The sequence below is a fragment of the Panthera leo genome, chromosome A1 (genome assembly GCF_018350215.1).
Source record: "Panthera leo isolate Ple1 chromosome A1, P.leo_Ple1_pat1.1, whole genome shotgun sequence".
In the NCBI taxonomy this organism is placed as follows: domain Eukaryota; kingdom Metazoa; phylum Chordata; class Mammalia; order Carnivora; family Felidae; genus Panthera; species Panthera leo.
The window spans coordinates 170,006,761-170,033,276 of NC_056679.1; the positions used below are offsets into that span (position 1 = coordinate 170,006,761).

The 26,516-nt window shown below is 37.1% G+C and overlaps 1 protein-coding gene across 15 annotated transcripts in view; it reads right to left on the minus strand.

Annotated features, from left to right (window-relative positions):
• Window positions 1-24,954: 24,954 nt before the first annotated feature.
• The window catches only part of TMEM232 (transmembrane protein 232), a 211,659-nt gene continuing 210,097 nt past the window's right edge, over window positions 24,955-26,516 (minus strand). For all 15 annotated transcript variants that reach the window (XM_042944992.1, XM_042944983.1, XM_042944955.1 and 12 more), the window contains one exon: window positions 24,955-25,169. In XM_042944992.1, coding sequence (XP_042800926.1) covers window positions 24,978-25,169 — 192 coding nt within the window. In that variant the 3' untranslated portion in view covers window positions 24,955-24,977. The remainder of the gene's footprint in view (window positions 25,170-26,516) is intronic.

Below are 26,516 nucleotides of genomic sequence, written 5' to 3' on the forward strand. Positions count from 1 at the left end.
TAGAAAATGAAAAGAGGTAAAGAAGAGGAAGTATAAAAGTGGACTATATTATTTTTTCGTGGAAGTGAGAGTATCACAGATGACTCACCCATTTGCATCCTTGCTCATTCCCAACAGATACTTCAATTTGCAATTCCAGTTATAAACCCTTCTGGATTTAGGAACACAAGCACTGCCATACTGATCCATCATTTTCTCCACATAGAAGATTGCTGTTGCTACTTGAGATTGCTCCCTGACTAAATTTTTCACATCTTGTTACAGTCCCATAAAGTATCAACTTCTACTTAAACAGCTTTTTCAGAACTTTTATCTAAATACTAAAATAAATATTTGTGCTCTGAAGGAAGCAGAGACATATTATGGAGTAGCTAACCAGTCTTAAGATCATCTACCATCTCACTGACTTGTCACATTTGTAGGAGTGATTTTCTTTGGTGCAAATAATATAACCCTGGGGAATTTAATTAAAGGAAATTTATTAGAAGAGCAGGGGATGGCACCACAGTCAGTGAGAGGACTGAAGAGAACCCGACCCAGCAAGATGGAAACAGATACAGCTCAGAGAAGTTGGATGGCAGGAGTGGATGACAGTTTTATTAACACACTGCTGATGACAAACAACATCTCCAAAAGTTTTTTTTGGTTTTTATTCTTCTATCCATTAACTCAAGACCCAAAGTTCAGATGTCCAAATGGTCTGCAGTGAATGACACATGTCTCTAAGGGAAGGAGGACAGTATACCTTGACTGACAATCTCAACAAAGCTACAGACAGGGAAGCAGAGGTAATTTTGCAAAAGAAAATTCAGTTGCCTGTGGCCAGAAGAAAAAGGGAATAGTTACCAGAATACAGCTTAATTCCACTATAGGATCTGTTCATTATAATCTAGCAGATGATTTCTAATGTCTTTTAATTCTGCATTGTTTTGACAGGAAGAAAAATAAGATGACTCAATTTGTTCTCTTGACACATTCTGAACTTATATTTGTACTCGTAGTTTTATACTATTGTCAGAAAAATTCTTCCCAAATTGACTGAGCTTTAAGGACCAGATACCTACATCTCTTCTGAAATAATTGAACACATCATTCATAGTGCAGTTTTTTAAATCAAGGAGACATTAAGACAGACACAGGATAAATCCTACATGGGATCTTCATCAAACACTTTTTTCTCCACTCCATCATCTGTCACCTTCTCTTCTGCCACTTTCTATCCCTCTCTTTTTACTCAAGAAACTGAAAGATAAGGGTAAGAGTTCATAACAAAACAGAATGGAGTCAAAAAGCAAAGGAGAAGCCATGTTGGAGGCAAAGAATTTGAGTAGATTTTAGAGAAAGAAAAAGAATTTTGAGGTATGTAAGTTAGGCCTCTAGCAAATTTAGATGTCAAAATTAAATTCATATATTCCATTTTACTGCATTTCATTTTTGACACATAAAGAGGGCAAGATGGCAGAGGGGTGGGGGCGGGTTCACAGTCTACAGGGAGTGTGGCAGAAAGAGGGGTGGAGAGGGAAAGGTAAGGTTGTCGTGGTCAAGAGGCAAAATAGGAAGGAAACTTCATGCATGGAAAAGTCCTACACCAATCCACAACCCTCAACACTGTTTTGATCTTGTAAGTAATTCTTCCCTGCCTCTCCTTTCTCCCAGCTTAGAAGATTTGCTTAAAGTTACAGCCAAGCACTGCTCAACATATTCCCCTCTCCCACACCTTCCCTCCTCACTCTCAGCCCACACCACACACAGTGGAAAAGCAGTTTAGAGATCTCTCAGCTCTCCCTCACAGGCCCAAGCTGCAAATGAATATTTCCAGCCCACTACAGGATCTGTTCACCATAATCAAGCAGATGACTTCTAATGTCTTCAAATCTGTGACGTTTTGATATGAAGAAAAATAAGGTGACTCACTTTGTGCTTTTGACACAGTCTCTACTGATTGCCTTTCATGGTTATAAAATCATACGCTCTCAACCTGACTCCTAGCAGAAAAGGTCCAAGCCCCTTGTATAAATAGAAAAGATTCAGTCTTGATATTTCAATTCCAGAGAAAATTTTAAGTAATGAATGTCTTGTACTAGGCATAGAATTAGAAAGTCTACTTAAACTACCATAAGGCAGATGAATAGATCTAAGTGTCAAAATGTATTTGGAATTTTCCCCCAATGTGTATGGCCCTCTTTACCATCACTCTCAGCCTGATAAAACCTACTAATCTACGGTGCTGACTCAGGATAGAACACATGTTTCCCCTCAGGATTTGCTGAGATAGCTGAGGATGTCCCATATTCTTACTTTGATCTGTGTAGTTTCAGCTATCCATAGATTGTCAGAAACTAAAAAAATTCCTTGGCAGAGAGCTGCCAGGGACCATTCATGGCTCAGGAGATTTAAAAAAATGATATCAGAGAATATCTAAAGCTTATGAGCTGCAGACTGGCTGCACAGATTTGGTAAAAGCAGAGGAATTATTTATGCTGGAGGGAAGAATTACAATAGAAACACATAGGGATTTGGGCTGATGAACTCAAAACTTAGTTGAATTTAGTATATACTATGAACCTCTATTTTTAATATAATTCAAAAATCTTTAAAAAGTAGTAAGCTGGAAGTGATCAGTGTGCAGCTTGGGCCTGTGAGGGAGAGCTGAGAGATCTCTAAACTGCTTTTCCACTGTGTGTGGTGTGGGCTGAGAGTGAGGAGGGAAGGTGTGGGAGAGGGGAATATGTTGAGCAGTGCTTGGCTGTAACTTTAAGCAAATCTTCTAAGCTGGGAGAAAGGAGAGGCAGGGAAGAATTACTTACAAGATCAAAACAGTGTTGAGGGTTGTGGATTGGTGTAGGACTTTTCCATGCATGAAGTTTCCTTCCTATTTTGCCTCTTGACCACGACAACCTTACCTTTCCCTCTCCACCCCTCTTTCTGCCACACTCCCTGTGGAATGTGAACCCGCCCCCACCCCTCTGCCATCTTGCCCTCTTTATGTGTCAAAAATGAAATGCAGTAAAATGGAATATATGAATTTAATTTCGACATCTAAATTTGCTAGAGGCTTAACTTACATACCTCAAAATTCTTTCTCTAAAATCTACTCAAATTCTTTGCCTGCAACATGGCTTCTCCTTTACTTTTTGACATCATTCTGTTTTATTGTCTTTATTTCTGTTTCTTGAGTAAAAATAGAGGGATGTAACAAAGTAAAAAAGAAGTGACAGAAGAGAAGGTGACAGATGATGGAGTGGGAGAAAAAAGTGTTTGATGAAGATCCCATGTAGGATTTATCTTGTATCTCTCTTAATGTCTCCTTGACTTAAAAAATTGCACTGTGGGGGTGCCTGGCTGCCTTAATTAGTAGAGCATACTACTCTTAATCTCGGAGTTGTGAGTTCAAGCCCTACAATGGGGTAGAGATTACTTAAACAGATTTTTTTATTACACTGTGAATGAAGTGGGTTTTTTTTTAACTTTTTAAGTTTATTTATTTATTTTAAGAGAAAGAGAGGGAGGGGGGAGAGAGAGGATCCTAAGCAGGCTCCACGCTATCAGCTCAGAGCCTGATGCAGTGCTCAAACTCATGAACTGTGAGACCATGACCTGATTTGAAATCAAGCATCAGATTCCTAACCGACTGAGCCACCCAGGTGTCCCTAGATGAAGTGTTTTAATTCCTTCAAGAGAGATGTAGGTATTTGAGCCCTAAAGCTTAATTTAATTTAGGGAAAATTTTGTGAAAAATAATATAAACTATGAATATATATTTAAGTTCAAAGGTGAATATTATCTTCTACTTCTAATTTATATGAAGAATAACCAAAGAATCTTCCTGAATCATGGTAAGAGCAATATCCACAAGACAGATTAAGTAAACATCATTTCCTAAGAGGATAATGAAGAATAGTAGATATAATAAAGGCTTAATGAACTGAATTCCAGAACAAGCAAGTGCTGCCTAGTTGTACCATAGCAGGTTCTCTACCTGAGGGATAGTTGTTGGTCTGCATATGGATGGATGGAGATGTGGATCTGCAGTAGGTGAAGAGCCTCTGCAGGGGCAAAGAGAAAATAGCTGAGTTTTACATGATACTGAGTTGGCAAGAGATGTTCAAATCTGGAAGGGTCCAAACAAAGAACAGTTAGCTCAGCCATATAAGTTTTCGTATCTGAATATTATAAGAATTCAGCCATGGAGGAGGGGCCAGTTAGCAGAAAGAACTCACATATTCTTGTGTTCCCTGGATCCCAGAGCACTGCCAAAGTTGAATCCAAACAAAAATGTCTTAAACTGAATCCCACCTTTCTCACAGTTGAAATATGGGCAAGCTAAAAAAGATAGTGATGATACAGGAGAACTGGGACAGGGCTAATCACAGGTGAACTCAGTAACTAAAGCTGTGATAGAATTCCAGTTTGGTTTGACTCTATAAAGATTTTTAATGCCGGTACCCACACCTTAACCAGCAGAGAGGGTCACTGGCTTCCATTATCTGGCAAAGAAGCAAAATTTGAATTGAAAACTTTATATTGCTTTTTATACACATTATTCATAATACAATAAAATGATATGTGATGTAGCAGAAAAATAGGTCTCATTATCAACTGAAAAAAGTCAATAATGTAAACATAAGTGCTTCAGATACTAGAATTAGCAGCTCCAGAATCTAGCATAATTATGAAAAAAAAGTTAAAGAATTTATGGGAAAAGATCAACAAAATGGTTAAAGGGATGAAATATTTTGGGAGACGTAGAAATTCTAAAATAAAAAAGAATCAAATTCAGTTTCTAAAATTGAACTTTATAATATCTCAAAACAAAATTTTATTGCAAGAGTATTAAAGCAATTTAGATAGTGTTTCTAAAGATCTTCAGTAGAAAATTTCTAACTGAAGGTCATAGCAGAGAAAAAGGTAGAAAAAAATAAACAGGGCATCTGTGCTTTCTATAATTAACAAACTATCTAAAATGTGTGTACTTGAACTCCTAGAATGAGGAAAAAAAGAATGACGTAGAAAACATGTTTTGCAAATAATGGGCAAAATTTTTTCAAATTTAACAAAAGGTATCAATCTACAGATCGCAAAGCTTAAAAAACCCCAAGTAACAAAACTCAAGTAGAATAAAGAAAATCACACCTAGGGATACATAGTGAAGTTGCTAAAAACCAAAAAGAAAGAAAAAATGTTTAAAGCATCCAGAGGGGGAAAAAAAAGACATGTTACATATAAAAGAAATAACCGTAAGGATGATAGCTGACTTCCGTCAGAAAAACTGCAAGCCAAAAGATGGTAGAATGACTGATTATTCCAAGTACTGATGCAGATATGGAGCAAATAGAACTCTCATATATTGCTGGGGTGACTGTAAAATCATACACCAACTATTTAAGACATTTGAGTTGTTCTTATGTAGTTCAACTTTCATTATCCATGACCTAAGCATTATACTTTTGGTTACCTACCTAGAGAAATGAAAATATTTGTCCACAAAATGTCTTATATGAGAATGTCTATTGCTAAAATTGGAAGCATTGATGAAGAGGGGAATGGATAAATAAACTTTGTTATAACCATACAACATGTAGAGCAGAAACTTAAAAAGCTGAGCTAAGTAACTCTCATGTAATCCAGCTGCACCTCAGCTGACCTTCAGAAACAGGCATGATAATAATAAGTTATATTTAACCACTGAGTTTGGGGATGCTGTTATGGAACATTATTGCCGTAATAGCTAACCAACAAATTCAGTAACAAGATGTTACACAGTTTCTTCTACTTATGTGTATCTTCCTTTTAAGGTCCTTAATTCACTTTGTTGTTGTTTTGCAAACAAACATGGAGTTGTAGGTATATTTCCAATAATGAACATTTGTTTCACTAACAATCAATTTATACCCTGCTGTTCTGTTTCTGTATCTTCCTGCATACAAGCTAACTTTTGTTTCAGTGCTAAATCATAATCTAATCTTTTTAAAGACATTTTAGATAGCAAGGCAACATGACTTGTACAGAGCCAAGAATGCACACAGACCAAGTTAGGTAAGGTTGGTAGTGAACAGTAATGATCGAGTTTGTGTGTGCACTGACACTGATACCTGTGCCACAACTGTTGTTTGGCTGACAGCAGTTGTAAAGTACCATCAATTATAGGAAACATTACAATCTCAAGATGTTAAAATATGAAATAAATTTGCTTCTTAGAATCAGTGGAAAATGACACATCCCGCCACTATATTTGCAGCCAGAGTTGCTCTTTCTGGAGCTGGACTTAGCTTCCTGGAAGAGGCTCATTCTTTTCAAAATGCTTGATTTTAAGAATGTCTTAGAGATAACTTTCTATGTCACTCCTATGCCTCTGTTAAGTATCTTTAGCCCCTGCTATTTATTCTTTCTCTTCCTCTCTGACATTTAGCATGTTTCAGGATTTCCTTCCTTTCTAATGATGAATATTCTTCCATTCTGTGTATAAAACACAGTTTGCTTATCTACTCATGTATCAATGGACACTTGGGTTGCTTCTGTCTTTTGGCTATGGTGAATAATGCTGCTGTGGCCACAGGAGTGTGCCATCCCTCAAAGTACTGTAATATTAAAATGATGGTGATCTTGAGAAACTTAACAGAAGGCCATGGGGGAAGAGAAGGGGGGAAATACTTACAAAGAGAGAGGGAGGGAGGCAAACCACAAGAGACTCCTAAATACAGAGAACAAACTGAGGGTGGATGGGGGATGAGGGAGAGGGGAAAGTGGGTGATGGGCATTGAGGAGGGCACCTGTTGGGATGAGCACTCGGTGTTGTATGGAAACCAATTTGACAATACATTTCATATTAAAAAAATACAAGTCAATAGAAGAACTGATTACGTTTGATGCTGGAGACATTATTTTATCCTGCTTCTTAGAGCAGGAAATGATTGAGAATTCAACTCCAAGTAATCCCATCTCTTGAAAATATTGTTAGAGGGAAGCTACTGCCAAATCCAATCAAACCTATTTTCCTTGCCATTGATATGGAAACTATAAAGTGAATGAAAGCCCCTGAAACACCTACATGCACACATTATGAGCTTCATAGTGCCCCAATTGCAAATTATGACTCTCTGCTTGTGTTGAAGCAATCACACCCATTGATATGATCAATACATGCCTTTCTTATTGAGAAGAAAAGATAAAGTAGTCACACTTTTTCTCTTTTTGAATAGAGCAACAATAACACAAAGAGCATCGCTCTGCAGCATAAAGTTATGCATTTTTTCATTTCTAACCTTGTTTGAAATGTTTTAAGACACTTGAGTCAATTTTAAGTTTTTTTTTTTGTTTGGCTTTGCTTTTATCAAGTTAGTTTCATACAATTTTATAAATTTCTAAATGTTTCCAGTGGAAAAATACTTAGATCCATCCTTGTTTTATGTTGTAACTTATCCAAAATGTTGGGTTCAAGTTGAAATCTTTTCAGCCCCTAAATCACTATTTTATAATTTGTTAAGTTCTCAGAAAAGCATATTAAACCTTTGGTGAATTCAGTAACATCTTCACATAAGAAATCATTATGTTTTTTAACATAAGTTTCACAGTATTACAGATTAGGCTAAAGTTGTTTCCTTCATCATCCCGCTACAATAATTTCCCACCACTCATTAAAAATTCCAAAGCTAGCATCATGACTTTCATAGTTCTACATGATATGGCCCAAATTTACTTCTAACTTCATCTCCTTCCCATGTCTCTGGGACCTACTCTTCTCCAGCCCCAGTGGATTCCTTCCTTTTCTTTGAACATACTAACTCAGTCCTATCACATCAGGATAGGCTGGGTTATTCTGCAGTAATGTAGTAACTCCAAAATCTAAAACCCTCACAACCAAAGGTTTTGTCTCTTGGGTCCATCATTTTTATTAAAAGATATAAAGGTTGGAGAAGACCCAATATATTGACCATTGTTAATTATTATCTAAAAAGGAAAAAAAAATATTGTAAATTTTCAATCCAAGTAAATGCTTCAGTCCAGAAGTGACACTCATTTCTTTCCACAATTGTTGGCCAGAATTTGCCATATGACACATCACAACACAAAAGTGCCAGAAAATACAATGCTACCATGTTCCTAGAAGGGAGGAAAAGAAGAAATATTTACCAAAAAAGTGTGAATGACTACTGCAGGCATTTTTACTTGCTGTTAAAACTGCAATGTTCTTCCCTCAGGAAATTAGAATTAAACAAATTCTCTTTGTTTCAATTTTGCCAAAATCCTTAGAAAGTTCATCCCTGATGACCCCATCTGAAACACTTTCCTTTATTACTTTCTCCCTACCAGCTTTATTTTTATCCTCACTTATCCCTATGGGGAATTATATCATGTTTTTATTACTTGTTTTATACATATAGACATATATTTTTAATACATAAGATACTATATTTTCTTTGACATTCACTGATTCATTGATATATCCCCCATTCCTAAAAGAGTATCTGGAATTCAGCAGACAGCAAATAAATATTAGCTAAATGAATTAATAAATGAATGCATATATCAGATTGGTGCATAATGTTTAGACTCTTTATCCATCTATATCTATGTGATGGATCTAGGTTTCACTTATATGTTGCAAGAATGCAAATTTAGTTTAATAATATATTTTAAATACAAAGAGAAAATTTAGTTTCTGAAGTTTTATAAAACTGCTTGGATCTTCCTTGAGAGACTCCCTCTACTGGTTATCTTGGGGCAGGGCAAAGATGAAGCTCAGTCTGATTTAAAAGGAAATCAAGACATTCTCTTTTTTTTAATTTTAATTCCAGTGTAGTTAGCATACAGTGTTTTATTAGTTTCAGGTATACAATATAGTGATTTAACAATGCCATGTATTACACAGTGCTCATGATAAGAGTGTTCTCAATCTACTTCATTTATTTCAAGGATCCCTACCCATCTTCCCTCTGCTAACTGTCTATTCTCTATAGTTGACTCTATTTTTTGGTTTGTCTCTTTTTTTTTTCCTTTGTTCGTGTCTTGGTTCTTAAATTCTATATATGAGTGAAATCATATGATACTTGCCTTTCCCTGACTGGCTTCTTTCACTTAGCATTATACTCTCTATGCTCTACTCATGTTGTTGCAAATGGCAAGATTTTATTCCTTTTTATGGCTGAATATTATTCCATTGTAAATATATACTACTTCTGCTGTTATCTATCCCTCTATCAGTGGACACTTGGACTGCTTTCATGATTTGTCTATTATAAATGCTCCAATAAACAGAGGGGTACATATATGTTTTTGAATTAGTGTTGTTCTATTCTTTGAGTAAATATCCAGTAGTGCAATTCCTGGCCCATATGATAGTTCTATTTTTAATTTTTTCAGTAACTTCCATACTGTTTTCCACAGAGGCTACACCAGTTTGAAATTCCACCAACAATACACGAGGTTCATTTTTCTCCACATCTTCACCAATATTCGTTTCTTGTGTTTTTGATTTTAGCCATTCTGCCAGGTAGGAGGTGATATCTCATTGTGGTTTGATCACTGATGATGAGTGATGTTAAGCATCTTTTCTTGTGTATGTTAATCATTTGTGTGTCTTCTTTGAAGAAATGTGCGTTCATGTCTTCTGCCCGTTTTTAATTGGAATTTTTATTTTTTTCTTGGTGTCAGTTATGTAAATTATTTATTTTGGATACAAAACCTATATCAGATATGTCATTTACAAATAACTTCTCTCATTCAGTAGGTTGTCTTTTAGTTTTGTTGGTTGTTTGCTATGAAGAAGCTTTTTATTTTGATGTAGTATGTAAAGTTTATTTTTTTATTTTATTTTCCTTGCCTCAGGAGACATATCTAAAAAGACATTGTTTGGGCTGATGTCAGAGAAAGTACTGCCTCTGTTGTCTTTGAGGATTTTAATAGTTTCAGGTCTCACATTTAGGTCCTTAATTCATTTTGAGTTTATTTTTGTGTATGGTGTAAGAAAACAGTCCACTTTCATTCTTTTGCATATGGCTTTCCGGTTTCCCCAACACCATTTGTTGAAGATACTGTCTTTTTCCTATTAAATAGTCTTGCCTCCTTTTTCAAAGAGTAATTGACCATATAATCTTGAGTTTGTTTCTGGGCTCTCTATTTTGTTCTGTTAACTTATGTGTCTGTTTCTCTACTAATACCATACTGTTTTGGTTACTACAGCTTTCAAATATGACTTAAAATCTGGGATGGTGATATCACTTTTTCAAGATTGCTTTGGCTATTCAGGGTCTTTTGTGGTTACATACAAATTTTAGGATTTTTGGTACTGGTTCCATGAAAAGCGGTGTTAGTATTTTGATACGGATTTAATTAAATCTGTAGATTATCTTAAGTAGTATGGACATTTTAACAATATTTGTTCTTCTAGTCCATGGGCATGAATGTTTCAGTTTCTTTCATCAATGTTTTATAGTTTCAGAGTACAGATCTTTCATCTCCTTGGTTAAGTTTAATCCTAGGTTTTTTGTTATTTATGGTGCAATTATAAATAGGATTGTTCTCTTAATTTCTCTTTCTGTTGCTTCATTATTAGGAATGCAACAGATATGTGTACATTGATTTTGTATCCTGTGGCCTTACTGCATTAATTGATCAGTTTTAGTAGATTTTTTGGTGGGATCTTTAGGGTTTTCTATGTAGTGTATCATGTCATCTGCAAACAATGAAAGCTTTACTTCTTCCTTACCAATTGGGATGCTTTCTCCTTTTTCTTGTCTGGTTGCTGTGGCTAGGACTTCCAGTACTATGTTGAATACAAGTGGTGAGAGTGAACATCATTGTCTTATTCCTGACCTTACGGAAGAAGCTCTTAGTGTTTCACCATTGAGGATGATGTTAGCTGTGGGGTTTTCATACATGGGCTTTATTATGTTGATGTATGTTCCCTCTAAACCTATTTTGTGGAGAATGTTTATGATAAATTACTGTTGTACTTTATCAAATGCTTTTTCTGCATCTATTAAGAGGATCATATGACTTTTACCTTTTGTCTCACTGATGTGATGTATCATGTTGATTCATTTGTAAATATTGAGCCACCCTTGCATCCAGGAATAAATAGCACTTGATCATGGTGAATGATTTTTTTTCATGTATTGTTGGATTTAGTTTGCTAATATTTTATTGAGGATTTTTGCATCTATGTTCATCAGGGATAGTGGCCTGTACTTTCCCTTTTTTGTGGTATCTTTATTTGATTTTGGTGTCAGGGAAATGCTGGCCTCATAGAATGAATTATGAAACTTTATTTCCTCTTCTATTTTTGGAATAGTTTAAGAAAAATAGGTATGAACTCTTCTTTAAATGTTAGGTAGAATTCACCCATGAAGCCATCTGGTCCTGGAATTTTGTTTGTTGGGAACTTTTTGATTCACCTTTATTGCTGGTAATCATATTGTTCAAATTTTCTATTTCTTCCTAATTCCTTTTTGGGGGGTGATATGTCTCTATGAATTTATCCATTTCTTCTTGGTTGTCCAATTTGTTGGCATATAATTTTTCATGACATTCTTTTCTAATCCTTTATATTTCTGTGGTATCAGTTGTTTTTTCTTCTCTTTCATTTCTGATTTTGTTTATTTGGGTTCTCTTTCTCTCTTCGTCTCTCTCTTTCTCTCTCATTATTTTTAATGACTCTGGCTAAAGTTTATCAATATTATTGATCTTTTCAAAAACCAGCTCCTGGTGTCATTGATCTATTCTGTTTACTTTTTTTTTTTTTTTTTTTTCTTAGTTTCTATATCGTTTGTTTCAACTGGACTCTTTATTATTTCCTTCCTTCTACTGCTTTTCTGTTTTATTTGTTCTTCTTTTTCTAGGTCCTGTAGGTGCAAGGTTAGGTTGTGTGATATTTTTCTTTCTTCTTGAGGTAGGCCTATAGATATTGCTATAAACTTCTTTCTTCGAACAGCTTTTGCTATATCCCAAAGATTTTGGAACATTGCATTTTCATTTTCATTTGTCACCATGTATTGTTTATTTCTTTGATTTCTTGGTTGGCCCATTCAGTGTTTAGTAGCATGCTATTTAACGTCCATGTATTTGTGTTCTTTCCAGATTTTTTCTGGTGGTTCATTTCTAATTTCATAGTGTCATGGTTGGGAAATATACACAGTATGACTTTGATCTTTTTGAATTTGTTCAGATTTGTTTTGTGGCCTAATATATGATCTCTTTTGGAGAATGCTCTGTGTGTACTTGAATAAAATGTGTATTCTGCTGTCTTAGGATGGAATGTTCTGAATATATCTGTTAAATCCACCTAGTCCAATGTGTCATTCAAAGCCACTGTTGTCTTGATTTTCTGTTTGGATAATCTTTCCTTTGACAAAGTCGGGTGTTACTGTCAGTTACTTCCTTTATGTTTGTTATTAACTGTTTTAGGTATTTGGGTACTTGCATGTTGGGTGCATAAATATTCGCCTGTGATATATCTTCTTTTTCTCTTGTTACTGTCTTTGTTTTAGAATCTTTTTTGTCCAATGTAAATTTTGCTACCTAGCTTTCTTTTCACGTTAATTTGCATGATAAATGTTGCTCCATCCCCTCACTTTTAATCTGCGTATATCTTTAGGTCTGAAATGAATCTCTTGTAGGCAGTATATAGATGGGTCTTGCTTTTTTATCCATTCCTTCACCCTATATCTTTTGATTGGTACATTTTGTCCATTTGCATTCACAGTAATTATTGATAGGTATGCATTATTGCCGTTTTATTACTTGTGGTGATTTTTGCAGTTTTTATCTGTTCCTTTCTTACCTTGTTCTCTCATGATAAGTTGTCTTTCTTTGGTGACATACTTGGATCCCTTTCTCCTTATTTTTGGCATATCTATCACTGGTTTTTGATTTGTGGTTACAATTAAGGTTGTGTGTAATGTCTTCTGCATATAGCATTCTGTGTTAAGTTGATGGTCACTTAAGTTTGAACCCATTCTTTAGTCCTCTGACCTCGACGTTGTAGGTATATGGTGTCATAATTTTCATCCTTTTACTTTGTGAGTCCCTTGACTTATTTTTACAGATATAGTTAATTTTACTGCTTTTAAGATTTCTGCTTTTCTTGCTGTTATTTATGTTTCCTTTCCCCTCAGAGAAGTCCTTTTAACATTTCTTGTAGTGGTGATGAATTCCTTTGACTTTTGTTTGTCTGGAGAACTCTTTATCTTTCCTTCTATTATAAAGGATAGCCTTGCTGGATAGCCTTCTTGGCTTCAGATTTTTCCCTTTCAGCATTTTGACTATTTTATGCTAATACCTTCTGGCCTGCAAAGTTTCTGCTGAAAACTAAGATGATAGGCTTATGGGGTTTCCCTTCTATGTAACTTTTTTTTTGTTTCTTGCTGCTTCTAAAATTCCCTGTTTATCACTATACTTTGCCATTTTTATTACTGTGTGTCTTGAAGTGGGTCTCCTTGGGTTGATTTTTCATGGAATATCTGTGCCTCCCAGATTTGAATTTGTGTCCTTCCCCAGATTCAGGACATTTTCAGCTATTATTTCTTCAAATACATTTTCTGCCCCCTTTTCTCTCTCTTCTCCTTCTGGAGTCCCTATAATATGAATGTTATTACACTTGGTGGTATTGCTGTTTCCTCTCTATTCTTATTTTGTGTATTTTTTTCCCTCTCATGTACAGCTTGATTGCTTTCCATTACTCTGTCATCCAGGTCGCTGATGTATTTGTTCTTTTGCTTTTTCTCATCTTCTGTTTATTCCATCTAGTGTATTTTCACTGTCATTTATTGTGTTCTACATCTCTGATTGGTTCTTTTTTATCTCTTTTGTTAAGGCATCACTGATGTCCTCCACTATTTTCTCAAGTCCAGTGAGTATCTTTATGATTATTACTTTACATTCTCAATCAGGCATATTACTTACCTTCATTTCACTTAAGTCTTCTACTGTAGTTTTGTCCTATTCTTGCATTTGGGACATATTCCTCTGACTCTTCATTTTGTCTCACTCTCCGTGTCTGTTTCTATGTGTTAGGGTAGGCAGCTAAATCTCCTCTTGAATGTAGTAGCCTTAGGAAGAAGAGGTCCTGTAGTGCCTTGCAGTGCAGAGTCCCTTTTTTTAATAGAAACTGGCACTTCATGGGTGTTTCCTATTTGTGTTGCATGCACCCTGCTGTTGTGGCTGAGTCATTTTTGACATTTGTCTAATCATCTGCAGTGGCTCTTTGCCTAGTGTGGTCAATGTTTGTTCCCTGTGGTGTTAGTGGACTAGTCTGAAGCTACCTTGGGCTTGAGTTTAGTCAGACCAGGCATTTGCCAGAGATGCAGTAGCACCAGTTGCAGGGTGTTTTCCCTGTGTTGTTCCCTGAGAAGTTTGTTGGTGGGCAGGGCCTGCAATCAGACCAGCTATCTTCCCCCAGGCCACTCAGTAGGCCACAGTCGGACTGGTGTGTGTGGTTATCTTTCCCTCTTCCCAGGGCAGGAGTTACTTTGAAGTGCAGGTGCAGGTTCCTTTCAGGGCTGTTGGCACACTACCAGGCTTGTGGCCCTGGTTTGGATGGGCTTCTACCAAAAGTGTATTGGAGGGGGTAGACCCCAACATGCTTGGGGGTGGGGCATGTAGTTTTAGCAAGGTTTGTGCAGTAGTCCTCTGTGAGGGAGGAATCTGCTTCTACTGCTCCTGCTGCTACTGCTGGGGCCAAGTCTGGCTTTGTTGGATGCGGCAGATCTACAGAGTACATGAGGGCGAGGTGCCCAGTCTTTGCAAGATTTGGGCTGGTCTTCTGGGATAGGGGCCTGCAGCATCTGGACTGAGGCCATCCTGGCTAGAGAAGGCAGATCCACTGAAGTGCTGTTGGGCAGGTTGTGGTGTAAGCAAGTTAGTTAGGGAATGTTGGTGCTATACTGTTCCCACAGGTTCCCACAACTTGTTCCAGCTGTTTATGCTGAGGGGCAGGGGAGGGAAATGGTGCCTGCCAGTTCCTTTGTTCCTGGAGGAGTCTCCCATGGTTCTTTTCCCTCTAGAACATGCTTTGAGATTAGTAAATAACTCTCCCGCCTGTATGTGCCAGGCAGTTTTCAAACTACTGCTCCTATTCTTTACCTCTGTGGGCTGCCATGCTGTTTCTTCTTAGCATCCTTCTGAAGACAGTCCTAGGGTCCGTTTTGTTCCCCACCAACTCTTCACTTTTCCTACCCTCTTTGATGAGACCTCTACATTTAGTTTTTTAGTTTATTCTGCCAGTCTTTGGGTCATTTTCTGAGTTATTTACACTGATGTGAGTGTTACCTAGTTGTATCTGTGGGATGAGGTGAGCTTAGGGTTCTTCTGCTTTGCTATCTCCCCAGCTTCTATCTCAGATTATTTAAATGTTACCTTGTTTCTTTTGGGAAAAGTGCTTTGCCTTTCAGATTCTCTATCTCCCAATCTCTTTTCTAAGATGACATTTGAATACATGGAGAAGATGTATGGCCTTTGTAAGGCAGTGGAGGGGCAACTGGGTCCTTAAATCTTCCCAGTGTCTGCTAGATCCTGCCTGACTTGTACTGCAAAATGGATGGACTGGTACACCTTCTGCACTAATGTGCAAAATCCTCTCTGACTATTTGAGCTTCCTGTGCTAACACCAGATATCTGGCTTCTCAGCTCACCCAGACAACAGACTGTGTATTTGGAAATGGCTGTATATAATACCTCTCCCTACCTACCAACCAGCTCCTTACCAGCAGGTCATGCCACTAACCTGAGGTGCTTAGGCTCCTTATCTATCTGGATATTTATAACCACCCATCACCTTGAGGGTGTCTAGTGCCCTTAAATCTGACCATTCTAAACCTTACTCTCCACAGTCTCCATGCCTGAAAGAGGGTTGGGCCCTCTCTTCCTCAAGACCCATCTTTCTTCTCTTCTTAGGCCACAAGTCCCATGACCTGGTGATCATGTTGGAGGGTGAGTGCAAGAGAAGTAACTCCACTATAGGTATACTTAAATCATTGCTTTTGATTGAGAAGCCAAATCAGACATTAAAGATAAAGATGACCAGGAATAAATATATTAGTACAATATAAAAAACATGCCAGTATTTATAGTACCTGTAAAAATTAATTTTCTAAAGGCTTTAGTGTCCTCCTTTATATGAGGAAAAAAATGTAACAGACTCTGTCAATGAACTTGGAGTCAGGTAACCTGGGAAGGGCATTACATTTTCTACATAACTAGGGTGACTCTTCTTTCTTACAAATTTTCCCCACTGTGCTCTGACCCCAGTATTAAAAATAGTGGCTTTGATGTCAGTTACAATGGCATTAAACTACATTCTGTTTTATATGTTATATATTATGTGCAAACCTTTTGGATTTATAATAGATATGGAAGCCAGCAAACAGATGGTAAGCTTCATGAGAGTAGGCCCTCCATTGCACCCACAGCACAACATAGCATGGTGTGAAGGGACACACACTCACTGCTGTTAAATGAACAAGCTTCTCTAAAAATGAACTTCTTAGTTTTATATAAAAATCTTAAACCCTCTTCATGTCATTAATTCATTCATCCATTTATTCATTCATCCATGCATCCAATCAGTTATTCCAGAAATGTGTTCAGAGTTGCTGTGGACTAGACACTGTTGTAAGTTCTGGACAATAGCATCATTGAGTAAAAATACAAAATCTTGGCTCTCAAGTAATTTATTCTCATTCTCCTCATTATCCTTGTGATTGTTAACATTTTTAATTTTAACATGCTGATATAATTGCAGATTCACTGCAGCTCATTTGCTTAAGAACATAGGCCTGGGAGTCAGATAAGTAAGTTCAAAAGGCTGACTTACTAGCTGTGCAAACTTGAACAAGTTAACTGACCTCTCTAAGCCTTAATTCCTCATCTACAAGAAGAGATAATTGAACATACGTCCAGAGTTTTGCAAAACTAATAATTAAATGAGAAGCATTAACACAGTATTTGGCCCAAAGTAAAACATAAGGATTCAGTACACATTGGCCTTATCATCCTTCTCCTACTCCTTATGATTTTCCTCCGCATCATCGCCATCCACGCGTCCCCTTGCCTGCCTATTGTCCTTCTTTTAAACTGTTGCCATTGTATTTGTTTATCTACAGTAACTTTAAGGAGGCAAGTGAACAGGAAATACAAGCTTTAAAATCATAGCAAAAGGTAAAGAAATAACAAGACCACCTTGGTAAATCCAGGTTTTAATACCTACTTTACTTTCCAAAAGCTATTTTTGCTGTCCCTGGAGGAACAGACATTCTGTGTCTACAACCTTGAATTAATATTCCATTTCACTTTTCACAAACACATTTAAAATATAGCCATCATTGTTCTTGTGAGGTATGGTGGTACTTAAAATTACCTGCATTGTATTGATGTAGAAGTGGTACAGATATAAGAATAAGAGCTAGGAAATCAGAGTTAAAATCCAAGGTTTGTCTTTTGAATTATTTGTGCCTTATGTCTAGTTGAAACTATTACCAAAATCCTTTTCTTCAAATTGTTTTGAGTGTAGTTGACACACAATGGTACATTAATTTCAAGTATACAACATAGTGATTCAGCTTCTCTGTACATTATGCTGTGCTCACAAATGAACTTGCCATCTGTCACCATACAACACTATTACAATATCACTAACTATATTCCCTATGCTGTGCCTTTTATTCCCATGACTTCTTCATTCCATAACTGGAAGCTTATACCTTTCACTCACCTTCACCCATTTTGCCCATCTCTCCACTCACTTCCCCTCTAGAGGTTCCTCACAAAATTAAAAGAAATCACCATATTATCCAGTAACTCCAATAGTGGGTATTTACCCAAAGAAAATGAAAACATTAATTCAAACAGATGTATGCCCCCTTGTGTTTACTGCTGCATTATTTACAATAGCTTAGATACACAAGCAACCTAAGTGTCCATCGACAGAGGAATGGATAAGGAGATGTGACACAATAGTCAAAAATCATTTTTAAAAGCTGATTTTCTTCAAGGTTCAAACAATACCTACTTGACAAATACAACGTGATAATAAAATAGAGTCAAGTAATGGGGAAAAAAACAGAAACAAAAGCAAAGAAACAAAAAACAACAACAAAACCCCTCCATTTGCTTGAATTGAATGAGTCTACAAAGAACACAGAAATGGCAAAGCCAAAACTTTTTCCTATTGGATACTCCTTGCTTCCCAGATACTATTATCCTTTCAAAACCATCATAATAACTATACATTAGGATGAATACAGAACAGCATTTCATTATTCACTCCTGGATGATTACTAAAAAACAATCATGATTCATTTGACATTTCATGAATTGTCACACTTCTAATTCCTTTGAGAGTTCATCTAAAGCTTTACTACCAATTCAACTTTATATGCTTGTGTTTTTATTTCTATTTTGTTAGTGTGTACTCATAAATGGCATGATATGTTTGGACAGAGAGCTTCAGAATGGTACCATAAGCAGAACTGCGTCTTGGATAAGATTCTTGATTGCTCCTTTTCCAAATCTCTGAGGAAGTGTAGTGTGGTTGTTAAGAGCTCACAGACTTAAGTGACGTTGTAACACATTACTTCTAAAAGCTTCTGTTTCTTCAGGATTCAATGGACATAATTGTACCTGCTTTATAGTTTTGTTGTATTCAGTGAACTAATGAATAGCTCATGTTTTGCTTGGTGAACTGCAAGTGCTCAGTTTTTTCATCTGCAGAATGAAAGCACTGGATTATTGATTCTAATCACTAGCACACATCGTATAAGCTGTTTCATTTCTCCTTACGATCTCCCTCTTCTCATGAGTGTTGGCCCCAAGGGTTCTAATTGGCTCTAGAGTTTTTCCTCAAGGGACCTCAAACATTTATTATTTGGTAATTAAAGAGTAACTAGGTTTTAGGCTTATTTTTACTCTTCTCCTTAAACCAGGTGTGGGGAATGATTGATGGCTAGTTTAAATAAAAGATTATTTCTCAGCATTATATTTCTCTTTGGCTTTTGGTTGCCTCGGTCTATTGGGAAGCTACCTATTTTCAGTCTTTCTGAGAATTTTGCATTTAGTCAAACTCAGTTTTCCAATGAAACCAAACTATGAATGTCCTTAAATTTTTTTAATGTTTATTTACTTTTGAGAGAGAGAGAGAGAAACAGAGTGTGAACAGGGGAGGGACAGAGAGAAAGGGAGACACAGAATCCAAAGCAGGCTCCAGGCTCTGAGCTGTCAGCACAGAGCCTGACACGGGGCTTGAAATCACGAACGATAAGATCATGACCTGAGCTGAAATCAGAGGCTTAAGCAACTGAGCCACCCAGGTGCCCCATGAATGTCCTTAAAAGGAAACTTGAGAGTAAATAGTCATGGCATCACTGGACTGCCAGTAGTCTGATTATATATAAAAATGTTGTACTGGTGATTCTAAAATGCTTAACCTCTACCATGTTCATTAATTCATAAAAGAGAACCTGCCTTTTCCAGTATAGAGCCAGCTGGGGGAATTTCACTAGAAAGTTGGATACCACAAAGATCTTCCAACTAAAAACTGCTTTGGAAATGCATTTCTTTTTGTTTACTTTCAGCTTTCCAATGAAGCAGGAGTAAAAAAATAACAAGGCACTAGGTATTATGTAAATAGGTCCCTTAGCTAGAATGATCGGAGGAAAAAGTGAGCTTGAATAACATTACAGCCAAATTATCCTTGAAATCTATGTCACTATGAAAAATGCATGTAGCTCAAAAGTAACAAAATCATCAACAAAATTTGCAGAACTATATAAATATGTGAATTTATGTTATAGAAGATGATAATTTAAAATGAGTTTTGCTCTAAATTCCCAAACATATCCTGCATATCAGAGAAAATAGTTAGAATTAGCACACGGAGCCTTACAAATACTTTCAGTGGCCTGACTAAGGCTGTGAAGCACAGGGTGGACTGAATTTATTACTAGACATGCCTTTTCTATACAGGTATTGGCAGAGCAGCTTCTCGTGACTTCCTGTCTTGTGTTTCAGCCACAGGAAAGGTGATACATATCACCAGTAATCACATATAAAACCAAAATCACAATATAAAATCACATTCGTGTTCCCACTTCAGCAAATGGAGACATGAGGAGGCATGAAGTGGCTTCATGGGACCTATGGTGATTTTAAGTGGGAGTCACTAGCTGACCAAAAGTGAGATCTTCATGTATAAGCAGTTGACAAAATTTGAAAGCAGTCTGAAAGCAATCACCAAGAAGTTAACTCAGGAATTTGGAAGTCAAGGTCAGTGAAACTATAGACCTGTCGTCCCAAACCAGGAGCAATTTTGTTCCCCAGGGTCCTTTTGGTAGTCAGGACCGACAGGGGTGCAGGGACCAGGACTGCTATTGTCACCTTGAGGGTAGAGACTAAAGATGCTGCTAAGTAGCTGAAATGCTCAGAAAGCCCAACTTAAAATGCTGAAAGTGCCACTTCTGTAAACCGTGCTATTGAACCCTGGACATAGCGAGATGGGTATGGTGGTATATGGAAAGAAGGAACTGTATTTACTAGTGATAAGCTGTAACTTTCTTTGGATTTATTGATATAAAAAATCCAAAACCAGTGAGAAAGGTCACTTAAAATCAACTAGTAGACAGTTACAGCCATATGTCCCAGACATGACTTTTACTGGTAAGAGCAGAATAAATTACTTGAATAATTGCTAAACATTATGATAGAGTTTCTAAAATTGTTGCTGTGAGTCGTTTTGTGTACTACCTTTTCATCCCCTAAACACCCACTCAGTGATGTCAGAGGAAAGATATTTATTTTGGGCATTTTCTTTGGCATGCCCACAAACCTTGGTGAATCTTTTGATTTACCTTTACTAAACTGCACTAGCAGAAATGCTTATTTTCATGTTTCTGCTACTCAGAATTTATTTACTATTCATCTTTTCTCTCTTTTGTCCCCTAATATATGTTTTTAATTTACAATACCCACGTAAACCTGGCTAAAAGTCCTATAAATATTTCATTCTCATAAGGGTAAAGGGTTTATTAGGTAATTTATGTGAGAAAGAGCCTGCTTTGGTAGTTGCTAAAAGAAATCTATAGAGAATTCATAATAAATGAAAACAGGAAGACCTGGGTTTATTTTTTCAAAATAAAAGTAACCTAGAGTAAAAGTAGCATGGAAATATGTTTTAGGTGGAAAGGGATTTAGACCTGAGAGAAGTTAGCACTTCCACGCTGGAGAGGCATTTAAAGATGAGTAAGAGCTGGGGAGGGTAAGTAGACATGGAATATGTTTCTCATTTTTCTTCCTCCCACAAACTTGAGAAGACTGGGAAAATAAGTAACTAGGGCTCAGAAACCATCAGCTGAACACAACAGGAGTTGCTGAGACAATCCACCTGGTACCCAACACACCCTGGAACTCAGAGAACATTTTGTACACTTTGAGGCAAAATTAATATGAAGAGTAAATTACAAAGAGATCCAGTTAAGTTTGTGTTAGGTTAAGTACTTACTGGAACAATTAAGGGTTAGTTATAAAGATAAATTAGAGTGCCACCCTGTCCCAGAAAATGCTCGTGAGACAGTGTAGCAGCAGCACCTCAGGGATTATGGAAAATCACAACACACATCTGGCACCAGGCTTCACCTTTAACGATCTTGTTCCAGCACCAGCAAATGTGGCCGCCTCCTGGGGTCTGCTGGGACCAGGTGGCTCCAACAGTCTCTACCAAATGTCCTTCCAGCAATGGAACTGCTTCTCCCCGTGTGGCCCAAGAACCTCCCGGACCCCACTCTGCTCCTGGGGATTCACCCTTCCCACCAGAGCACCACCAGGTATCAAGCTGCAGAGTTGCAGCCTTTGTGCTCCCCTTGTTTACAGTCTTAATGGAATTTAACCCTCCCCTTTCTCCCTTTTTAGTTTAGTCCCTGTGGCTGTTTACAATTTTCTACTTTCTCTCCAGCTGCTTTTGGGGAGGGGTGCTTGTTCCGTATCCCCCTTCCTCCCCAGTCTCTGTCCTCTCTCCACCCGCATAAGCAGTTCCCTACCTATTGCGGCTTCTCGCTCCCCAACTTCAGCTCTCTGCGCCACGTACTTGCTGAATTCTGTGGTTCAGTTTGTGCAGATTGTTGCGTTAATCCTCCAATCAGTTTTCTAGATGTGCAGGATGGTTTAGTGTTGGTCTGGCTGTATTTCATGGATGCGAGACACACAAAAAGCTTCCATGCTATTCTGCCATCTTGGCTCCTCCCCCTGTACCCATTTTATAGATGAGTAAACTGAAGCTCCACTGGGTTCAGTGACATATCCAGTGTTTCATAGCTAGTAGGAGGCATAGCTAGAATGTGAACCCAGATCTATGAACCTCAGCCTTTGCTAAAATTTAAGGATATACAAGGAAAACCAAGAGAGAGATGTGTTCCTAGATTCTATGAATTTTAAAGTATAAGAAAAAAGAATTTTAGAGAATAATTTAAGAATAAAGGTATAAGCATTCTGATTAATCATCTCTTTCTCTATATATTTATACGTGTGTGTGTATATTCTTTGCTCCCTTACAAATCTCCACTACTGTGATAGAAAAAGAATTACTTTTATTTAAAATATTTTTAATGTTTATTCATTTTTGAGCGACAGAGTGGTACTTAGCATGAGTGAGGGAGGGGCAGAGAGAGAGGGAGACACAGAATCCGAAGCAGGCTCCAGGCTCTGAGCTGTCAGCACAGAGCCCGATGTGGGGCTTGAACTCACAAACTGCGAGATCATGACCTGAGCCAAAGTCGTATGCTCAACTGACTGAGCCACCCAGGCACCCCAGAATTACTTTTTTTAAAGGCATAAATCCATAAGGAGAAAAGAAGATAACACATTGGTAATACTAAGAAAAACGTGGAAGTTAGAAAACAGGTGAACAATTGGGAACAGACTAAGCAGGGCAGAAAAATAAGTAAATGACCCTAAGTCTACAGTGAGGAAGCCCTAAGGCAGACCAGTCAGTGCCCCAGAGAAGGAACAGTACAGAAATTGGAAGCAGGAGGCTTCTACGAAAGTGGTTCTGAAACAGCAGGATTTGCTGAAATTCTTGAAAGTAGCAGTGAGATGTCCAGAGTCCCTCCCCACAGCTCACAGCCCAGTGGTTCCCTCTCTTACAAATCATCAGAAAAGTTATGACTTAAAAGGGCAGTCTAGAAAGGCTGCTATCACTGAGAGACTGATGGAGAGAGTAGTTTGGTAGGAAGGATGGTAGAAAATGGAGACCTCCGTGGATAGGAGTGAGTGATAAGGAGCTCTTCAAGGGGGATAGTGAATAGTTGATAGAGGAAGATTTTGAAAGGGGTGAAATTCAGGGAAAGGAGACTGTAGGAGAGATTTCTTTTCACATGTGGAGAAAGCACATATTAATGAAGGTATTTGGAAAGGTGCATTGGGAGGTATATCTGAGAACTGACTTACTCTATGTAAGAGGAGACAAGTATGACACAAAGGGTTTGGGAAGAGCAACGTAGATTTGAAACAGCCCTATAGGGAATCATAATAAAAACACCCTTCCCACCTTCCATTTTTCTAGTACGTGTTATTGTTATCTTAAACAAAGATTGACACTGCAAGTTCACATAATATGGGTCACAAACTTGTGGCCCATATGTCAAATTTAACCCCAAATTATATGATTTAAAAAAAAAAAATTAGTTGCCACCATCTTAAAATTAAGCAACTTTATTATTTTTTTTAAGTTTTTTTTTTTAATGTTTATTTTTGAGAGAGAGAGACAGAGAGTAAGCGGGGAGGGGCAGACAGAGAAGGAGACAAAGATTCTGAAGCAAGTTCTAGGCTCTGAGCTGTCAACACAGAGCCCGAGGCAGGGCTCCAACCCATGAACCGTGAGATCATGACCTGAGCCAAAGTCAGATGCTCAACTGACTGAGCCACCCAGGTACCCCTAGCAACTTTTATTTTAAAAAATAATCCTATTTCAGAACTTCTTCTGGAAAGACTGTATGATCCTGTATTACTGACCATACATTGCAGAGTGTAGCCGAGTGCTAGGAACTTTCTTTATATAGCGTAGGTATTCCATAGCCCCTTTCACTGATTTCTGTTACCTTCTGGAGCTGGTAGGCATTTGAGTTTAATATCCCTGATAAGCTAACTGTCTCTTGAGTATCAGCAAGTCAGCTGTGTGAAATTGAGGTGTGATTATTATCTATATTTTTCAGAAAAGGAATGTAAGCCATCACAGGAATCTCAACCCAATACTCTTACCCATAGATTGAGAGCTTCAGAGGAAGTGAAGTGCCTTTTAAAAAATGACTTCTAACTGGATGAATCCCTCTGGTAAGTGTTACTGTGCCTTCCAGGACCATCCACATCCATCCTCATAAACTCATCTTGCAAAGTAAAACCACTGTCAATCAGGGGTCTCCTTTGGTATGTGCTAAAGACCAAATCATTCTGAGATATCTGGCCCCTCCAGATATTTGTATATCTACTATAGTATTTCAATTTCAAGTTTCTGACATATAGTTTGATGTGGTGTTGATTGACTATGAAATACAAATCCAAGCAAGTGCCTTACTTCTTTTATTTGTATAATAAGTAATATAGGGGTATCAGTTGGTGCTCATTCTGTTTTCAAGAAATAATCCTTAAATGTGACTAATAATTTGTAATTCATTTCCATCTAACTGTCCGATGAAAAATCAATACTCTGAGAATCATTGATTAAATATGCTATATGATCACAAGAAAAAAGTCAATTAGGAAAAGCTCTAGCCGTGTTCTTGAAAAAGTTTAACTAGTAAAATCACTTCACTCAACTGTGATTAAGAGCTGCTAATTTAGGACTAAGATAGAACTATTAAAGAGTCTGCACCAGGATAACAACTCCTAAGAAATGGCTTCCAATTAATTAGAAGAAATTTTTCCTAATATCTAGCTATCTTGGTCTCTTTCATGCAATGAGTTTCTGGCATTATGGACTTCAATTTGGGGCGGGGGTGGGGGGGTCATTTTATTTCTAATGAAATTACTTCAGTCCTAGGAGGAAGCTCGTAGGGTTTGGTTTGCTTGTGTAGTTTCTCTTCTCTTCTCTTCATAATTTCCCTGAAGTGATTTTTTTCCTCTAACTCTTTGTCTTTACGTTCTTGGGCCTCACATATTGCATCTTCTTTCTGTCGGATCTTTAGCTCTTCCTGCCACTGTCACAGAGAGAAAGTGTCATTTACATATGAATTTCCATGAAAAAATAGATCACTTTAGCTTCTTAAGATGCAGATTCTATTATCCAATTATCTTCTCAGTTTTTCTCACAGATATTCTTGAGGAACTTAAACCCTACCGTAACTGGAAAAATATATAAGCCATCTATTAGTAAGTATACAATTCTGCTCCCCTCCCCTCCCCCCAAAAAAAGAGAGAAAAAAGAGAAAATAAGGTTTACATTTTTATATTACAAAGGAATTTCAGTTTTTCATCAATATGGATATTTACATGATAGCATGGAATCAGAAAATAAAAAATCAAGCCAAAGCAAAACAAGAAGAAAAGCCAAATTAATGTGAAAGATAAAAATTATAATACTATTACATATGAAGTAGAAAATAAAATTGATGGGCAGACAAATGCTGATTCTGCAGCAAATACAAAGACTTCTAAAGGATTCACTTCAATTGAGCATGTTAATCGTGACAATAATAACAGCATCATCTGGAGGCAAAATTCTAGGAATCAGTAGTTAGAAGTAAGGACCTCAAATCAACCAGACATCATCATGAGGACCCTTTTCCCCTTCTACTATCTTTAATGAAGGAAATAGTGAAAGAGGTGGTAATCTCTCCGGGTAAAAAGTTCAGGGCACAAAGGCCCTTAGCATGAAATGTTGGAAGTTCCTAGACACTTCCTACCCTTGCTCATTTTGTCACCCTCAGTCTGTCCATACTCACAAACAATCAGACTATGCTTAAGCACCTATCAATTAACTTATAAATTACTCTATAACTAGTGCTGTGAATTATAACTATTATTTGAAATATATAGATATTAATAAGCAGGACTAAACCACAGAGTTAAAAAAAAAAAACTCAGCTTTCCAAAGACAATACATTTTTTTAATGTCAATACATTCAGAGTAAATATTAAATGAAAAAGCATAATAAAATACTCATTTTTCTTACCCCAAGTTAAATTTTAAGACATAGGAAATACACATGTTACTTTGATAACTATGATACCCGTCTGTGACATATAATTTTTGTCATATAACAAACTAAATAATAATATTGTTTGACAAAACTACCAAATTTATGATGTAGCATAAAAGTGGTAGTTGATGTAATAATGACAGTATCCATAAACAAAGGCAACTAATCTACCTTATATGAGAGATTTCAATGTACTTCCTGACCTTGATCTTTACATTGTGAAAAATCAACAGAGGATTAATTCTTAAGAACTCTCAGCAAAATATAACCCTTTGGTTTCCCAAACAGCATGTATAAAAGTGGTAATGGGGTATCATATTGCTAATGTCCAGGAGGCAGCTCTAC